The following is a 20,100-nucleotide window of genomic DNA, read 5'->3' as shown; positions in this document are numbered from 1 at the left end:
TGAGTGGGAAGTGTGCTGCAGTAAGGGGGGCCCCTACATCCCGAGATAAATATTTTAATGTTATGTTCTAATAAACACAGTTTTGTAGTTCTAAGTAGATAATTGGAGTTTGTGTATTTCACCAAGTTGGATCCAAGAACCTATTGTAAAATACAGTGGCTTTTTTTCCTTAGGAGTTTGAAAAGATTTGGTATGTGACCAAAGACTTCAGCAAATTTCTACACATGTAGCATGGAGAGCATTCTGACTGGTTGCATCACTGTTTGGTACGGAGGGGCTAACGAACAGGATCAGAAATCTGTAAAAGGTTGTAAACTCAGCCAGCTCCATCATGGGCACTAGCCTCCCCACCTTCGAGAGCATTTTCAAAAAGCAAGATCCAAGCAGCATCCATCATTAAGGACCCTCACCAGCCAGAATATGCCCTCTTCTCGATACTACCATCAGGGAGGATGTACAGAAGCCTGAAAACATACACTCAACGTGTTAACAGAAGTTTCTATCCCTCTGCCACACTATAGTTTCACTATTTTGCTCTCTTTTTGCACTAATTTATTTATATTTTATATTTCTTTTTGTAACTTATAGCAATGTTTTATGTATTGCACTGTACTACTGCTGCAAAACAACAGGTTTGGAAAGGTTAGAAAGGGTGGGACGGTAGTATAACAGGGCAGCATTGTACCGTGGTGGTCAGCACAACACCTCACAGTACAAGCGACAGGGGTTCAATTCCCACCACTGCCTGTACAGAATTTGTACGTTCTCCCCATGACCGCGTGGCTTTCCTCTGGGCGCTCTGGTTTACTCCCACAGCCCAAGATGTACCAGTTGGTAGGTTAATTGGTCATTGTAAATTGTCCCGTGACTAGGCTGGAATTAAATGAGGATTGCCAGGTGGGTCGGCTCTAAGGGCCGGTTCCGTGTTGTATCTCAATAATAAATAAACAAACAAACAAATAAATAGCTGCAGAGACTTGTAAACTCAGTCAGCTCCATCATGCACACAACCTTCTCCACCACCAGGGACAACTGCATAGGTGGTTTTGATTCTTATACCTAGAGTCCAGAATAAATTAATTTTGCTCAGCAGTCACAGGAAGTCATGTTGACGGTCCTTAATCTTATCACCACTCCTCTGTACAACACAGACCATCACCGCCCTTTTACACCTTAAGGTTCAGATTTTCAAGGCACTTTGCCATAGAGAATAGATGAGACTTCTTAACCCAAAGTCATAGCAAAGTTGGCCTTTGCAAAGTTTCAACAGCAAAATATCGATTGTGTTTTACACAATTTTAACACCGACAAACCTAAAGTTTTCTAGAATAATCTCAGGGGTGAGAGATTTTAATTAGCAGTTGAGTGAAGGTTTTTTTTCTTTAAACACCTTCAGTATCTGGCCTCATTGGCAAGTCCTGTATTTATTGCCCTTGAAGAAGCGGTGGAGATCTTTCTTCTTGAACCACTGCAGTCCTTCTAGATGCTGCTAAGGAGGAAAGTTCATATTTACACCCAAAGATAATGAAGGACTGGCTATACAAGTCAGAATGTGTGCAGCATGAGAGGGAACCTGCCTCCACATTCTTTCTGCCTCCGCTCTTCTTGGTGGTAGAGAATGGAAATGAGATCAGAGAAGGACAGAGGAACATTTTATAGATGGAACACACTGCAGTCAATGTTGGAGGATATAAAAACATACAGTAGTGGATGAGATGTCAATCAAGTGGGCAGTTTTGTCCAAAATGGGATTAAATCTCTTTAGAGTCATTGAAGCTCCACTCACTCAGGCAGGTAAAGAGCACTCCTTCACACTCCTGATTAGTGCACTACAGATGGTGGAAAGGCTTCAGATGGAAGATGAATCATGACACTCAGCCACTGAGCAATTTTTATGTATAACCTCTAGAGTGGGGGAGACAGCCATGCTATTACCAGTGAGCAAGGTTAGACTCTCTCTCATATGAAACTGTTCATTTTAGGAAATAATTTAATTAAGCTGCTCAAAATTAGGAGGATTTATGATCAGGTAAACAGGGAAACTCAGTTGACGGTAAGGGTTGAAAGGGAGAAGCAGTCTCCAGTGACTCAAGGTTAAAAATTAGAATTAGCTTCCAACCAAGCAAAGTTCACTGCCAAGAAGGCCCACCAGTGCCTTTACTTCCTGAGAAAACTAAAGAGATTTGGCCTGTCCTCAAAAACTCTAATTTTTATAGATGCACCGTAGAAAGCATTCTTCTAGGGTGCATCACAACCTGGTATGGAAGTTGTCCTGTCCAAGACCGAAAGAAGCTGCAGAAGATCGTGAACACGGCGCAGCACATCACACAAACTAATCTTCCGTCTGTGGACTCGCTTTATACAGCACGCTGTCGGAGCAGTGCTGCCAGGATAATCAAGGACACGACCCACCCAGCCAACACACTTTTCGTCCCTCTTCCCTCCAGGAGAAGGTTCAGGAGCTTGAAGACTCACACGGCCAGATTTGGGAACAGCTTCTTTCCAACTGGGACTGCTGAACGGATCCTGACCCAGATCTGGGCCGTACCCTCCAAATATCCAGACCTGCCTCTCTGTTTTTTTGCACTACCTTACTTTCCATTTTCTATTTATGATTTATAATTTAAATTTTTAATATTTACTAATTATAACTATTTTAAATATTTTTAATATTTAATAGTTATAATCCAGGGAGTGTGAAGCGCAGAATCAAATATCGCTGTGATGATTGTATGTTCTAGTACCAATTGTTTGGCGACAATAAAGTACAAAGTTTATCACTTGTACAGCGAAACGTGACCTTTGTGTTAAATCAAATCAGTGAGGGTTGTGCTGGGCAGTCTGTAAGAGTCGCCGTCATAGCAACTTATTAACCCTAACCTGTACGTACATTTTTGGAACATGGAGGGAAACCCACACAGTCATTGGCGAACATACACACTCCCTCCAGAAAGCAGAAGGAATCGAAGCCCGATCTTACAGCCGGCACTGTAAAGCATTAACTGCATGCCATACACCCGTAGGTGACTGGTGAAAGAATTTGAGATAAAGAGGGACGTGTTTTAAATAAGGCAACCACCCTGTAATCTAGAATGTGTTGCCTTTAGGGGCATTGAAAGCAGATTCAACAGGAGGTTTTCAGGCAGATTGGATGGAAGGGGAAGATTGAAAGACGAGGGGGAAATCAGGGACCAATGAGCTGATTTTTCTCCTGTGATACAAAGCAGAGCAGTTAGTACGATGCTTTACAGTGTCAGTAATCCAGGTTCAATTCTCACTGCTGCCTGGAAGGAGTCTGTACATACTCTCTGTGACTGCGTCAGTTTCATCCCATGGCATGGCAGCGTAGTGGTTCGCACAACACTTTATAATACAGACGACCCGGGCTCAATTCTCACCGCTACCTGTAAAGAGTTTGTACATTCTTCCCTTGACCACGTGGGCTTCCTCCGGGTGCTCTGGTTTCCTCCCACAGTCCAAAGATGTACCAGCTGGTAGGCTAATTGGTCATTGTAAATTGTCCCATGATTGGGCTGGGATTAAATCAGAGGATTGCTGGACAGTGCGGCTTGAAGGGCCAGAGGGCCTACTCTGCGCTGTATCTCAATAAATAAAATAAACATTCCAAACACATACGGGTTTACGTTAGTGGCCTGTGGGCATGTGAGGTTGGCACCAGAAACATGGCGATGCTTGCGGGCTGCTCCTATCACATCCTTGGCTGTGTTGGTCACTGACACAATTGACGGATTTCACTGCATCTTTCAATGTACGTGTGACAAATAAAGCTAACAATTAACCTTTAAATCTTTCTTTTCTGCCTTACTAGTTGCACCTCTAAATAAGCTAGTCATTTTGTTTCAGGCATTGTCTTCTTTCTGGATGAAATATATCAGTGGCTAACAGAGCAGGCTACAGAGAGCTCCTGCATACCACTGGAACACATCATAGACTCTTACCTGGCAGCCATCCTGGTTAATCCACTTGTTTTGTACCATTTCCCTGCTGGCGTCGTCCAGGCCAGCGTGATAGGACAGACCAGCAATCCCATTCCTTTGCAGCTTTTCAGCCACAGTGTCACACTCGTGTCGAGACAGACAGTAAATAATCCCAGAGTCATCTGTATATAATGTAAACAAGGGGGTTAGTGAAGCTCCAAACCATCCAAGCACCAGCATTATTTAAGGATGGAAGATCTACCAGAGTTAAATCAATCAATACGGCGCCAGCGAACAGCGAGACTGACTGTGACATCCTGCTGACAGTTCACGAAACTACTTCTTTCACTTCTCTCAAATATGATTCCACTATTCAGCTGCTTGCGATTGAAACCTGTACTTTACACTTTGATGGTGTGCTTTGGGGCCTACTGAGCAAACCGGCACTTTGCTGCCTCCAAGGGAGCTCAATGAGGTTTGGAGCAGAGTGTGTGGCCTGGTAGTTTGGCCACACACTCCGTTCCATCACTTCTCTCCAATTGAGGCGTGGAGGGTGGAAGCCCACAATCGACTCCATTGCTTCTCTCTGATTGAGGCATCGAGCAAGGTGAAGTGGATGAGGGCGAGAGCGGAGGATGGGTCGGTGTTTGGCACTGTCTGCCTGTGTTTGACCAGACTTCCTCTCCCTCTCACTAGCTGCTGTTGGGGGAAAGTGCAGGAGTTTTAAGATCCACGTTGCCAGGATTGACCGGCAAGGCTGTGGACTTGTGCTGGGGGATTTTGAGGTTCGTGGTGCATGTGTTCTTGAATTCTGGTTACTCTTTTTTTTGTTGTTTGTGAGCAGTTTGATCGGGGCAATTGATGCAAACTGGGCCACTTTGGTGGAGAATGGCCCTGTGATCTGCATTGGCTAGTGGAGTGGCGCTGAACCAAACTAAACTGAATACTACTTGTCTGAAGTTTGATATTCTATGCGTTGTTTGCTCGTTTTTTGATATTAGTGCAATTTGTTCTTCCTTCTCGTGTTCTCAGTGTTTGATGTTCTCTTGAATAGGTTCCATGGTGTTTCTTTGATTGGTGGCTGCCTGTGGGAGGATGAATCTGAGAGATGTATTCTGTATACACACCTTGACTTTGAACCTTTGAAATCAGGACATGACCAATAGATGGCAACAAACCTTGGCAATCATTTGGGATTTAGAACAGCACAGTACAGGCCTTTCAGCCCACTGTGTTGTACTAGCAGTTTAACCTACTCCAAGATCAATCTGATTTTTCCCTTCTACATACCCTCCATTTTACATTCATCCATGTGCTTTTCTAAAAATCTCTGAAATGTCCCTCTACCTCCACCTGCTGTCAGAGCATCCCACACACCTACCACTCTCTGTGAGTGACATCCAACCCTATATCTTGCTCCCGTCACCTTAAGATGTACTAGCCATTGATACCGTGGGAAAGTCTCTGGCTGTCCACTCTATCAATGCCTCTTATCATCTTATACAACTCTATCAAGTCAGCTCTCATCTTCTTCACTCCCAAGAGAAAAGCCCTAAGCTCTCAAAATTTCTCCTCTTATCTTCAACAGTAATGCAAACAAGCAGCTTGCAGAGAACAGCACAAAAACCAAATACAGAACAGCATAACAGTAAAAAAAATATGAACCAGGGCACTATAACTCAATCTCCTTCTTGACCTCAACACGACCTGGTTTCTCTCACTGATGTGAACAATCTAGAATAAACAGTGACATACTGAATAACAATTGTGTCCATTTTCCTGTTGCGTAATGACTTGGATATGGAGGAAAAGGCTACTTGACTGAAATTCGAAAATCATTCTTCAACGCAACCGCGAGTATGGACAAGCCAGTAGACTGATGGTAGACTGTGGAAGGAGGAGGTAATTGAGGTCAGGGTGGCAGTGCACTAATGTGCAAAAGGAAGGTGATCAAAGATAGAAGGTGATATAAGGATTACATAACAATGTTGGCAAAGAAAGACTGTATCCATTTTAAGATTAGAAGTCTGGTATCTGAGGACTTAAAAATTGAGGTATAGAGTTCCATGCTTTTGTCAGCTGTGGCTCACATTAAAAAGTTCAAAGTAAATTTTATTATCAAAGTACATATATGTCACCATATACAGCCCAGTGATTCATTTTCTTGTGGGCATAGTCAATAAATCTATAGAATAATAACTAAAACAGAATCATTGAAAGACTTCCCAACTAGGGTGTCCAGCTAGAGTACAGAAAACAAACCGTGCAAATACAAAACAAAACAATAATAATAATTAAGTAATAAATATCAAGAACATGAGATAAAGAGCATGTCCATTGACTGTGGGAACAATGAGAAGGCAAGTGAAGTTATCCCCTTTGGTTCAAGAGCCTGATGGTTGAGGGGTCAGCAGGCTGGGTCCTACTCCACATAAGAAGCATAAAAATCTGAGCTGATTCTCCAGTTGGGTGCTGGTTGTGCCATCTTGCGAGACATTAACGCATGGTACACCTGCTCTCTTGAGTAAAAGAGTTCTACTTGAGCCAGCCTATTTATACCTTTCAACCAACATCACCAAAATATACCACCTGATCACTTTCATGGAGCAATTGGTTCTGAATTTCCTCCTTTACACAAGTGATCAAATCAAAAATAACTATTTTTGGCTATAAAGTGGTCTGGAAATCTTCAGCTTTTCTCTTTGTTGTGAAGGAGGATGAGAAGTGACTTGACAGGAGTGTACAAGATGACAAGAGGCACAAACAGCTAGAGAGTTTTCCCAGCGTGGAAATGGCTGTAATTAGGGTCATAATTTTAAGATAATTGGAGGAAAATATAGAGCGGGATGTCAGAGGTAGGTTATTTGTTAAACACAGAGAATGGCGAGTTCATGGAACGCCCTGCCAAGGGAGGCAGATACACCAGGGACATTTATTAAAGACTCTAAGATCGGCACCTGGATGATAGAAAAACAGAGGACTATGTAGGAAGGAGGGTTAGATTGATCTTAGAGGGAGTTAAAAGGTCAGCACAACATTGTGGGCCGAAGAGCTCGTACTTTCTATGTTCAAATTGTGAAATGAACAGTGGACATTAATCTCAACACACACGGGAAGGGAAGAACAGAATGGTCCTGAAAACTATCCCCTCCCTCCTCCACCAACCTGGTTTCACATTCTAACCTGTAGCCCTTCACTTCACCTCCCCTCAACTTCTTATTGTGGTTTCTTCCCCCTTCCTTTCCAGTCCTGATGAAAGGTCTTGGCCTGAAATGTCAACTTTTTATTCATTTCCTGACCTACTGAGTTCCTCCAGCATTTTGTGTGTGTTATTCTGGATTTCCAGCATCTCCAGAATCTCTTGTGTTTATGGTCATGAAATGATTTTTCACCACAACAGAGATTGCACACGAAGTTCTTTGTAATATTTGGCATTGGTGATGTTCCCTACATAGGGGCACCAACTGTGACGGGTGCTCCTTACAAGAGATTAGAATACAATTTAGTACTAAATTCACTGAATGGCCATGGCTCAGTAAATCACAAAAATACATTTTAATTGATTGATTATACTGGAGAGTATTGACAGTGAAAATCTCCCTTAAGTTGGCAGGGTTTTGCTGTCTAGAGCTACATCGTGCTGCATAATTTAATACAATCCATTTATTTACAAATAGAAATCAAAAGAAAATCAGGTGGCATTATGTGTATAAGGAGGTGGGATGTGATTCACACTTCACTGCTTGTGGTTTCTATTTCAGTAATGAAGCAGAATAAGAATGGAGAATAGGGAACCACCGACCTGTTAGGCAGACATCAGTAATTGGGAAAGCGCCAAAATCCCTACTAAAGGCTCTGATAGCAAGACACTTCAGAAATAATCTGATTCAGCAGGGTGACGGAAAGGGAAATCATACTTGACTAATCCATTGAAGCTCTCCGAGGATGTTTCTAGTAGAGCAGAAGGTGACTAGAAGACCTGCTGTATTTGGATTTTGATCAAGTATCTACACAGGCTTCCAGGCCTGGGAAACACCCTCCCCATATCTGCCCCATCAGTTCCTCTAAGAGCGACAAACACAAAATGCTGGAGGAACTCGGCAGGTCAGGCGGCATCAATGTAGAAGAATAAACAGTCGATATTTCAGGCTGAGACTTTTTGTTTCAGCCTGGAACCAGGGGTCCTGGTTAAGGATTAGGCCATTTTGGACAGAAATGAAGAGAAATTTCTTGCAGGGAAGTGACATAGAGGTAGAGAATATGTGAGTGGTGGAGCAGGCTTGAGGGGCTTAGTAACTCACTGTTAATTCTTCTCAAGTTTATTGTCATCTGAACGTACATACATACAACCAAACGAAATAACGTTCCTCTGGAACAAAATGCAGGAAATATCTAACACACAACACATAAAACAAAATATTACCACAAATAAGTTAATAAAATATAATTCAAAGTGCGTGTAGTTTGGAAAATAGGTAACAGTAAACAGGCTGCTATCCTAGAGATGAGACCTCTGTAGCAGCAGGGTAGTCAGTAATCTCACAGCCTGATGGAAGAAGCTGTTACCCAGTCTGGCAGCCCTAGTCTTGATGCTCCTGTATAGTAGCAGGTCAAATTATGGGATGAAGGGTAGGAATCCTCAGCAATGCTTCTGCGTGCATGTCGGTTTCTAGGGTCTAACATTAAGACATAGCCAGCACATGAGGCAGCAAGTCAATGTGTATGAACACAATGAATTAATCTGAAGTGTAACCACTAACTAGGTCAACAATAAGATAGCAGCTATTTGGTCAAAACAGGATCCTACAAGGAGAACTGGTCAGTTATGTAATTATAAACAGATTGATAACTACAGTTAAAGATAATAATTCTTTCTAGAAAAGAAATTCTGCAAACAATTGCTTGCACAATCCCATTTATTTTATGCATGCTATCTCTGCCCTGTCTGTCTCTCTGTCTCAAGATGTGACTAATCACAAACTTCAGTGATGACCTGTTACATTTATGGGGCATCACAACCCAAAATACATGAATGAGTCACGGAGCCCTAATAAATACTTAACTCTAAATATAAAAAATGAGATTAAACTGTCAAAAGTCATTGGGCTGTGTACAGAAATGATCAGTACTATATGCAAGCAGCCACAGGCGCAGCAGCATACAAGCTGAGCAACACTCACGTGGGTAGTTCTTTCTGATCCATTCGATGCAATCCTCAGCAATCTTCTTGGGCTTTTTTGGCAGGACCTCATACTTCAGATTGTGTCTGTTGAAGCTCATGGTGAATCTGCGGAGATTCAAATGAAACCTCTGCATTTGGCCATAAAAGTAAGTGGCGGCTGGCTCCCAGGCAGACCCCAGGCAAACTGCAGAGCAACTGAAGCTGATTTTACAAATTCAATCTCACTGCAGAATATAAAACTGAGGAATTCCCCTCTCATACTCTAGTAGGAATACCAAGGAAGGGGTGTAAATGGGCAACCTCAGGAAGGCACAGCTAGGAAAAAAATAATTAAATACAAATTTCTATAATGGCTTTCACATTCCTTCAGGACATTACAGATAATGAAGTACTTTTTGAAGTGTAATTGTTGTGATGTTAATGCCAATCTGTACACAGTGAGCTCCCAAAAATATCTAATAAAGCATTTGACACATTAATTGATGGATAAACGTCAGCCAGGACACAAAGAGAACCGCTCTGCCACAGGATGTTCCGAGGGAGTAAGTGGGGCTACAGAAACACAGGGAAATCCAGAGCAGCATACACAAGGTGCTGGAGGAACTCAACAGGTCAAGTAGCATGTATGGAGGGGAATAAACAGTTGACATTTTGGGCCAAGACCTTTCATCAGGGCTGGAAAGGAGGGGTGAAGAGGCCAGAAAATTTCTATCTGAGTCAGGTCGTTCCCTCTGAGCCACTTTCAAATGTTGTGTAAGGGCTCCCTCCAATGGCTCACTTGATAAGTGTTTAAGCAAAAGAACAAAGTGCCAAGTTCTGATTTGGCCTCAGCACCCTTACTCTGGGAAAACAAAGAGGTAAATATGACTGTGACCCTACTATTGGAGCCCTTCAGATGCACGAGTGTGGACACGAGAGGAATAAAGGTAAACCTCTGTCAAAACTAAAACCCTTAGTGTCAGGAAGATCACCTTCGGTGAAAGGCACAGCTGTTATATTTCAGGTGCCAGCGGATGAGGTGGATCTGTGTTCAATTGCAATATTTAACAGAAGTTTGGTACATGGACGGGAAGGATATGGTTCCAGCTATGGATTAATGAGACTAGGCAGAATAACAGTTTGGCACTGATTAGATGGGCCAAAGAGCCTGCTTCTGTGCTGTAGTGCTCTATGATTCTAAACAAAAATATATTTTCATTGTCTTCACACCACTCCCCAGAAAGAAGGCTACATACATTTGAGGCTTCAGCATCTTGAGCTGGTTGAGGATATCCTTCTGAACCCGTGGAGTGGCTGTAGCTGTCAGGGCCATCATTGGGATGGACGGAAACTTCTGCCGCAGTTCATTCAACCTCTTGTAATCAGGACGGAAATCGTGGCCCCACTACACGCAGACAGAAATAGAAAGGGTTAATATGTAATTGGAAAATCAGGAATGGACACAAGAAGCTGGTAGGGAAACAATCTACCCGCAGAATAATTTACTGTTCCTGAAGCACCAGAAATAAGGGCATCGTGGACAAAGAGTGGGAATATTTTAGCCCTGCTAAACTTGTTTCACAAATAAAACCTTCTTCGTCAAAGTCAGAGAAAAAAAATTATCAAAGTACGTATACACTGTACGCAAATCAATGTAATAGTATTTAAGAAAAACTATATATAAACAAAGACTGATAAACAACCAATGTACAAAAGAAGATATATCGTGCAAAAGAAAACAAGGTACGAGTTGTAGAGTCCTTGAAAATGAGCCTGTAGGTTGTGGAAGTTCAGCGTTGAGGTGAATGAAGTTATCCACACCGGTTCAGGAGCGTGACCTGAGGGGTATTAACTGGTCTTGAACCTGGTCGTGTAGGATCTAAGTCTCCTGTGCCTCCTATCCGAAGGTAGTAGTAAGATGAGCACATGGCCTGGATGGTGAGGATCTTTTGTGAATATCAGCATTCAAAAGGGGGTGTTGGATCTGACTAGTTAATTCTTAGATTTCTTTGCAGTTTAATAATTAATTATCTGCCTGTATTTTAAAGTAGTTTTTTTTATGCATATTACGGTTGAATATGCCTCTTGTGGCTATACAAAGTATAATTCTGGAAAGCTTTGGAAGCTTCTTTGCTCCGCATTAAGTGAATAAGGGCTTTCTCATTGGTTAACTTGGTCCTGCAGTATTGAACAAGAGGTGGAAAGGGTCAGCAACTTCAAATTCCTTTGTGTTATTATTTCGGAGGACCTGTCCTGGGCCACGCATGCAAGCTTAATCATGAAGAAAGCCCAGCAATACCTCTGCTTCCCGAGGAGTTTACAAAGATTTGGCATGACATCTAAAACTTTGACAAACCTCTATAGATGTATAGTGGAGAGAATACTGACTGGTTTCAACACAGCCCAGTATGGAAACACCAGTGCCTTTGAATGGAAAATCCTACAAAATGTAGTGGATACAGTCCAGTCCATTACAGGTAAAGCCCTCCCCACCAATGACCACTGTTGCAGGAAAGCTGCATCCATCATCGGGGACCCCCACCACCCAGGACATGCTCAGTTCTTGCTGCTGCCATCAGGAAGGAGGTACAGGAGTTCAGGACTCACACCACCATTCGGGAATAGTTACTACACCTAAACCATCAGACTCTTGAACCAAAGGGGACAACTTCACTCAACTTCATTTGTCCCATCACTGAAATGTTCCCACAACCAATGGACTTTCTTTCAAGGTATACATCTCATGTTCTTGATATTTATTGCTTATTTATTTATTATTATTTCTTTCTTTTTGTATTTGCACAGTTTGTTGTCTCCTGTACTCTGGTTGAACGCCCCAGCTGGTGTGGTGTTTCATTGATTCTGCTATGGTTATTATTCTACAGATTTATTGAGAAGGAAAGGAAATGCACAGAAGTGCAGAGTGCCCCTGTGGCCATTTCCATCAATATTAGGTATAAGACTTTAGATACTGTTGAGAAGTTGGCCTATCAGGGGGATCCACAGTGACCCGATCCCTGGCATTGAGTCTGGTGCTGTGGCTCAGAAGAGCAGAGAGATGAAGAGAACTAGGCGATAGGAGATTTCATTGTCAAAGGAACAGAGAGGAGATTCTGTGGGCATGAAAGAGCTACCCAGATGGCATGTTGCTTCCCGGGCACCAGGGTCAGAATTGACGGCATTCTCAAGGGGGAGGGGGAGCAGCCAGTAGTCTTGATATATATCGGCACCAATAACATAAGCAGAAAGGGTGAGGCGGTCCTGAAGAGATATTTTAGGGATCTAGGTAGAAAGCTGAAAAACAGGACCTCCAGGGTAGTAATCTCTGGATTGCTGCCTGTGCCATGTACCGGTGAGGGTAAGAATAGGATGATCTGGCAGGTGAATGTGTGGCTGAGGAACTGGTGCAGGGGACAGGGTTTCAGATTAATTGATCATTGGGACCTCTTCTGGGGTAGGTATGACCACAACAAAAGGACGGTTACACCTGAACCCGAGGGGGGGATCCAATATCCTTGCAGACAGGTTTGCTGGAGTTTAGGAGGGTTTAAACTAAATTGGCAGGGGGTTGGGAGCCAGAATGATAGTGCTAAGTATGAGGTAGATGGTTTACGCACAGAGGCAGTATGTAGAGAGCCTCCTAGCAAGCAGAGGCTGATGACAGGGCAAAATTGCAGACTACAGGATGAGTTGCAATGCAAAAGGCGGACAAAATTGAAAAGGGTGAATACAGGACTGAAGATGTTGTATTTGAATGCGCATAGTATATGGTATAAGGGATATGAGGTAGCACAGTTGCAGATTGGCAGGTATGATGTTGTGGGCATCACTGAATCAAGGCTGAAAGAAGAATATAGCTGGGAGCTTAATGTCCAAGGATACACATTGTATTGAAAGGACAGGCAGGTAGGCAGGGGGGTTAGCATTGCTCTGTTGGTAAAAATGAAATAAAATCTTAGAAAGAGGTGACAAAGGGTTATAAGGTGTTGAATTGTTGCGGGTAAAGCTAAGGAAATGCAAAGATAAAAAGACCCTGATGGGAATTGTACACAGACCCCCAAACAGCAGTAAGGATGTGGTCTACAAATTACAATGGGAGATAGAAAATGCATGCCAAAAAAGCAATGTTTTGCTAGATTTGCAAGGTTGGTGCTGGATCCCAAGAGAGAGATTTTCTAGAATACCTATGAAATGGCTTTTTAGATCAGCTCGTGGATAAGCCTACTAGGGGATCAGCTGTTTTGGATTGGGTGTTGTGTAATGAACTGGAACTGATTAGATATCTTAAGGTAAAAGAACCACTTAGAGGCAAGTGATCACAAATTTGATAGAATTCCCCCTGAAATTTGAGACAGAGAAGATAAAGTCAGATGTCTCAGTATTTCAGCAGAATAAAGGGAATTACAGAGATATGAGAGAAGAGTTGGCCAAATTTGATTGGAAAAGAAAACTGGCAGGGACGATGGCAGAGCAGCAATGTCTGGAATTTTTGGAAGCAATTTGGAAGGCACAGGCCTTCCCAAAGAGGAAGAAGTATTCTAAAGGCAAGATGACACAACCACAACTAACAAGAGAAGTCAAAGGCAACAGAAAAGCCAAAGAAAGGGCATATAATAGAGCAAAAATTAGGGAAGTTAGAGGATTGGGAAGCTTTTAGATGCCTACATAGGGCAACTAAAAAAGTAATTAAGGAGGAAATGAAAGAATTAGAAAGTAGGTAAGCCAATTATATTAAAGGTGATACCAAAACTTTCTTCGGATACATAAAGTGAAAAAGACAGGTGAGAGTGGTTATCGGACCGGTGGAAACCGACGCTGGAAAGGTAGTAAGTGGGGACAAGGAAATGGAGGATGAACCGAGTAAGTGTTTTGCACCAGTCTTCACTGTGGAAGACACTAGCAGTATGCTGGAAGTTCGAGTGTGTCGGGAGCAGTGTGGTTGCCACTTCTTGGGAGAAGGTTCTTGGAAAACTGAAAGGTCTGCAAATAGATAAGTCACCTAGACCAGATGGTCTACACCTCAGGGTTCTGAAAGAGGTGGCAGAAGAGACTGGGGAGGCATAAGTAATGGTCTTTCAAGAATCCCTAAATCATTGAATAGTTCCGGAAAACAGGAAAATTGCAAATGTCACTCCACTCTCAAAGAAGGGAGAGAGGCAGAAGAAAGTAAATTATAGGCCAGTTAGTCTGACCTCAGTGGCTGGGAAGATGTTGGAGTTGATTGTTAAGGATGTTCTTTCAGGGGTCTTGGAGGCACATGATAAAATAAACTGTAGTCAGCATGGTTTCTTCAAGGGAAAATCCTGCCTGACGAATCTGTTGGAACTCTTTGAAGAAATAATAAGCAAGATAGACAAAGGAGAATTGGGTGATGTTGTGTACTTGGATTTTCAGAAGGCCTTTGATAAGGTGCCACACATGAGGCTGCTTAACAAGCTACAAGCCCATGGTATAACAGGAAAGATTCCAGCATAGGTAAAGCAGTGGCTGATTGGAAGGAGGTAAAGGTGAGAATAAATGGAGCCTTTTCTGGTTGGGTGCCAGTGACTAATGGCGTTCCACAGGAGTCTGTGTTGGGACCAATGCTTCTTACGTTATACATCAATGAGTGGATGATGGAATTGATGGCTTTGTTACAAAGTTTGCAAACAATATGAAGATAGGTGGAGGGGCAGGCAGTTTTAAGGAAGTAAAGAAGCTACAAAAGGACAGACAGATTAGGAGAATGAGCAAAGATGTGGCACATGGAATACAGTGTCTGGAAGTGTATGGTCATGCATTTTGCTAGAAGAAATAAAAGGGTTGACTATTCTCTAAATGGAGTGAAAATTCAAAAATCGGAGGTGCAAAGGGTCTTGGGAGTCCTCGTGCAAGATTCCCCAGAGATTAATTTCCAGGTTGAGTTTGTGGTGAGGAAGGCCACTGAGATGTTAGCATTCATTTCAAGGGGACTAGAATATAAAAGCAAGGATATAATGTTGAAGCTTTATAAATTACTGAGGAGACCTCACTTGGACTATTGTGAGCAGTTTTGGGCCCCTCATTTAAGAAAGGATGTGCTGACATTGGAGAGGGTTCAAGGAAATTCACTAAATTCTGGGATTGAAAGGCATATGAAGAGTGTTTGATGGCTCTGGGCCTGCACTCACTGGACTTCAGAATCAGAAGTGATCTAATTGAAGCCTATCGGAACACTGAAAGGCCTCGATAGAGTGGATGTGGAGAGGAGGTTTCCTATGGTGGCAGGGTCTAACACCAGAGGACAGAGCCTTAAAATAGAGGGGCATCCTTTTAGAACGAGATGAGGAGGAGTTTCTTTAGCCGGAGAGTGGTGAATCTGTGGAATTCACTGCCACAGGCGGCTATGAAGGGCAATGCTTTAGGTATATTTAAGGCAGAGGTTGATAAATTCTTGATTAGTCACAGCATGAAGGGATAGGGGCAATGGGGACAAGATTGGGGCTGAGAGGGAAAATGCATCAGCCATGAGGAAATGGTGGAGCAAACTCGATGGGCCAAATGGCCTAATTCTACTCCTATATCTTATGGAGTACGCCCACATGAAAATGAACCTTAGGGTTGTATATGGTGACGTATATATGCTTTGATAATAAATTTACTTTGAAATTGGTGAATTCTTATCTATAGATTTGAATGGAATTTTTCCTCATCTCTGTCGTATAAAATAGCTAAACACAAAGCAGCACCATCTTCTTAATTTATTAGCATCTAAGTCTCTTGTCTTTAAGCCTTTTGTTACTGTTTCCTTTGTTCTGTAAGTACTTAATGAAACAATCGTGAAACAGCAAGTTTTGCGCCTCTTCCCTGACTTCTGAACCTTGGATCAAAAACACCAGAATCCAACAGGGATCAAAACCTCAACTACAGATGATGGGAGAAAGACAACAAAACAAGATTCTACTAGAATACTGGAAGGAAATACTAAATGAAGAAGTGAGGCTCTGAGAAAAGCAGAAAGAGGGAGTGGGCGTAGGAGCAGGTCGATTTGATGTCCCGCAGGGAAGGCTGCATTCTGGAATATTCACAGTATTGCGCAGAGGTCTTAGGCACATATATGTAGCTAGGGTGTCTGGGATTTTTGCACAGTACTGTAGTATTGCACTGAACTGCTGCCACAAAATAATTCATACTATATGTGAGTGATGATATGGGTCTCTATTGTGGACAGAGTGGGAAGGAGGCAGGGAGGGAATTACGTTTGGGAAAAGGGGAAGGGAGAGGGGAGGGAGTGGGAAGCACCAGAGAGACAGTCTGTAATGATCAATAAACTAATTATTTGAAATCAAATGACCCTGTTTGGTGTCTCAGGCCATGGTGTGTCTGCACTGCATTACACTCCCACCTCCTGCCAGCACTCCTTCTCTGCCACCTATCCTAAATCCCTCCCACATTGCTCTAATCTCGTCATTCCCAACATCCTTTACTCCCACAAAAAATGCTGGTGAACGCAGCAGGCTAGGCAGCATCTATAGGAAGAGGTACTGTCGACGCTTTGGGCCGAGACCATTCGTCAGGACATCTTGGCCCGAAATGTCGACTGTACCTCTTCCTATAGATGCTGCCCGGCCTGCTGCGTTCACCAGCATTCTTTGTGTGTGTTGCTTGAATTTCCAGCATCTGCAGATCCACCAGATTTGCAAAATTGCACTCTGCTCCATGTCGACAAATAGTTTTGAGCAAAAGTCTTAGGCACCCTAGCTATATAAATGTACCTCAGACACTTACACAGTACTGTAACTGCAGTGATGCTGAGTTGATCTTGCCAAGGAGACACTCACTGAGGCTTCTCTCCTCCTGTCAGCAAATTGCATCTCTCCTCAATCAGACTTCACCATATGAACAGTCAGCTTACAATGACATCTTGCAAGACAGGACTCTCTTCAAGCTGCTGCCACCACTGAGATCTCAATAGAAACATGTCTGAGGAGAGGATCTTTTGTTTATACAAGACACTGGGAGTTGTGATTTGCATCGTAAACTGCAGCCTACACTCATTTGGTACTAATTTACAAGATGAATCATGGCGTTGAGCAGCAGGTATAATATTGAAAAAGATATTGCTCTCTGCTATTCCCCAAGGTGTTTGTCAGCTGAGTGCATCCTCCCACTCAAAACAAATTCATCTGCTAAATGCAGAATGGGAGAGGGCTTTCGAAAACAACACGCGGCTCTTCGCTTGGGTAGGACAGCATACAGCTTGTTCCATCCCCAGTTAGCGCCTTGCAGCCTGGGTGTAACAATCACTTCCAGCAGCCCTGGCGGCCTGTCCTGTGGTTGGAGGCCTGTCCGTGTGGTGTGAGGGAGTGGGTGGGAGGGAGGGTAGGAAAGGGGCTTGTTTTATTGCTGTTTCTTCTGTTGTTCTGCTGAATATTGTGGGTGTGCTATGTTGGAATGTGTGGCGATACTTGTGGGCTGCACCCAGCATATCCTTGGGTGTGTTGGTTGTTAACATTTCATTGCATGTTAGCATGTACATGTGATAATTAATCTGATTCTGAATTTCAGAGTTGTATATTGATGCATACTTTGATAATAAATATACTTTGAATATCCTCACTTCTAATCCTTTGGTGACAAGACACCTGCAAATGAACAACTAGCTCCCTGATAGAGGCGAGGCACCACCCCATGTGCGCCCTCGCTCCCACATCTCTAGTCTACTCCCTGAAAATGAAAAAGTGGCAAATGTCTTTAGACTACAATATGCCTGCTCAGTGAGTAAGTCGTGAAAGGGTGACATGGTACCATAGCAGTTCGCATGATGTTTTAAAGCGCCAGTGATTGGGATTCAATTCTGCCACTGTCTGTAAGGAGTTCTATGTTCCCCCTTTGAGCACATGAATTTCCTCTGTTTCCCCCCTCATTGCAAAGATGTACAAGTCAGAGTTACTAAATTGTGGGCATGCAATGTTGGCGCTTGAAGCATGGCGACACTTGGGCACCCCCAGCACAATCCTCGAACTGTGATGATCATTGATACAAATGACACATTTCACTGTATGCTTTGATGCGCATGTGACAAATAAAGCTAATCTGGATGGAGGAGAAGATAGTGGTGTGACGCAGCGCACGCGGCCGTTCTGAATTGATATCGTATCTGTGAAGTAGGACGTCGTGCACAATCCTGATTTGATAGAGACAGACGTGAAGAAGCACGGAGGAACATCTGGAGTAACTTCTGAAATGCCTGCTTCGCTGCCGCTGTCACTGTGCGATCGAGAATCTCCGGAGGGAAGGCCCCAAATTCTCGGCTTTGCCTACTGCCTGTTGCCGGGGCCGGGGTTGAAGCGCTCAGCAGAGATGGTGGTCAGTGCATCGGTCTCGGGGAGCTGGTCGGAGGCTCGGAGTCGGACTGTGGTCGGATGCTTCTGGGATGCTGCATCGGCAAGTTTGCGGCGCTGGAGGTTTACCGTCTGCGTGAGATGATGGGACTTTTGAGAGACTGAGACTTTACCTGGTCTGTTCTTATCAAATTACGGTATTGCTTTGCACTGTTGTAACTATATGTTATAATTATGTGGTTTTTGTCAGTTTTTAAGTCCGTTTGTCATGTGTTTCTGTGATATCATTCTGGAAAAACATTGTATCATCTCTTAATGCATGCATTACTAAATGACAATAAAAGAGGACTGCGTGTTCTCATAATCTAATCTAATCTAATCTTTAAACAGTTACTTAGCGACAAATAATCAGAATACTCCACATCCCACCCTTCAAGTAGCATCCATGTTCAATCCTCATATGCAGTTAGTTCCTTTCAGGGTTTTGCACTTCACCACCAATGAAGTGTGACCAGACAGGCGGATGCCAGATATGAGATAGATGACAAAGTAATGACAATGCTGATTCATGGGCAGGATACTCTCCAGGTTTACCCCTGTTACATTAGGGAGTTTACCCTTTCACCAAGGGACTTTATCCATCCACCCGAGAGCTCTGTTCGACACCTGACTGTATCTGACAGTAGGACACTCCTCTCCATGACTATCCACCTCCGCACACAGGTCTCTGGAACAGAGGATGAACAGAACACCCTCTGACCTACTGAGCCAGGAGACAACTCCACCCAGAGATATTTATCAGGAGTGCTGCGTACACGATTTGCAAGCATTGTAAATGATCCTTCCCATCAACAAACTCTCTGACCCTCTGCCACCACTCAGGTTTCTACACTTATGAATGGCCAGTAGCGATATAATGTTTTCTTTTTAACTTGTGTCGTCAATGCACCTTATTATTTGTGGTAATATAACTTTATGTGTTATGTGTGTCAGGTATACGTACTCTGTTGTGCACGTTGGTCTGGAGGAACATTGTCTCATTTGGTGGGGTACATCTAGAGAGTTGAATGACAATAAACTGAATTTGAACTTGAATTGAATTCTAGGAAAGACAAAAATGGGGCACATACCTGGCTAACACAGTGAGCCTCGTCGATAACAAAACGAGCCAAAAGCTTCCTCTCATATAAGTTTTGCAGTGCTGAGATCAATCGGTTGCTAGCGCTAACCTGCATAAAAGACAATAGTCAAGGTTACCAGGCTCAGTAAAGGGTAATGAAAGAAATGTAAAAAGATTAGCTTTATTTATCACACGTATATTGAAGCATACAGGAAATGTGCTGTTTGGTCAAATGAAACCAGCGAGGATTGTGCTAGGCAGCCTACAAGTGTCACTGTGCTTCCAGTGCAACAAATCATGCCCCTAACCCACTATCCCCAACTGAATGTCTTTGGAATTTGGGAGGAAACCACAGCACCTGGAGGAAACCCACACGGTCACGGGGATAACTTATCAGTTCCTTACAGACAGCGGCGCTGTAAAATGCTGTGATAACCGCCATGCTACCATGCCACCCAATCACTTTTAGGGCATGGTATCACTGATACCTAAACTTATAATGGTGGTTGTGGGATGGCTCCTGTTGCAGTTTTATATTATCATGTAGCTGTCCAGTCTTACAACTGCTCACCTCTTCCC

At 43.2% G+C, this 20,100-nt stretch overlaps 1 protein-coding gene across 5 annotated transcripts in view; it reads right to left on the bottom strand.

The window, feature by feature from the left end:
- Positions 1-20,100, bottom strand: part of blm (BLM RecQ like helicase) — an 84,930-nt gene that overhangs the window by 26,158 nt on the left and 38,672 nt on the right. For all 5 annotated transcript variants that reach the window (XM_072277983.1, XM_072277985.1, XM_072277986.1 and 2 more), the window contains 4 exons: positions 19,532-19,630; positions 10,356-10,504; positions 9,119-9,225; positions 3,960-4,120 (listed from right to left, as the gene is read on the bottom strand). In XM_072277983.1, coding sequence (XP_072134084.1) covers positions 3,960-4,120; positions 9,119-9,225; positions 10,356-10,504; positions 19,532-19,630 — 516 coding nt within the window. The remainder of the gene's footprint in view (positions 1-3,959; positions 4,121-9,118; positions 9,226-10,355; positions 10,505-19,531; positions 19,631-20,100) is intronic.

The sequence above is a fragment of the Mobula birostris genome, chromosome 14 (assembly GCF_030028105.1).
Source record: "Mobula birostris isolate sMobBir1 chromosome 14, sMobBir1.hap1, whole genome shotgun sequence".
NCBI classification, from domain to species: Eukaryota; Metazoa; Chordata; class Chondrichthyes; order Myliobatiformes; family Myliobatidae; genus Mobula; species Mobula birostris.
This window is presented reverse-complemented; position numbering and strand designations above follow the sequence as displayed.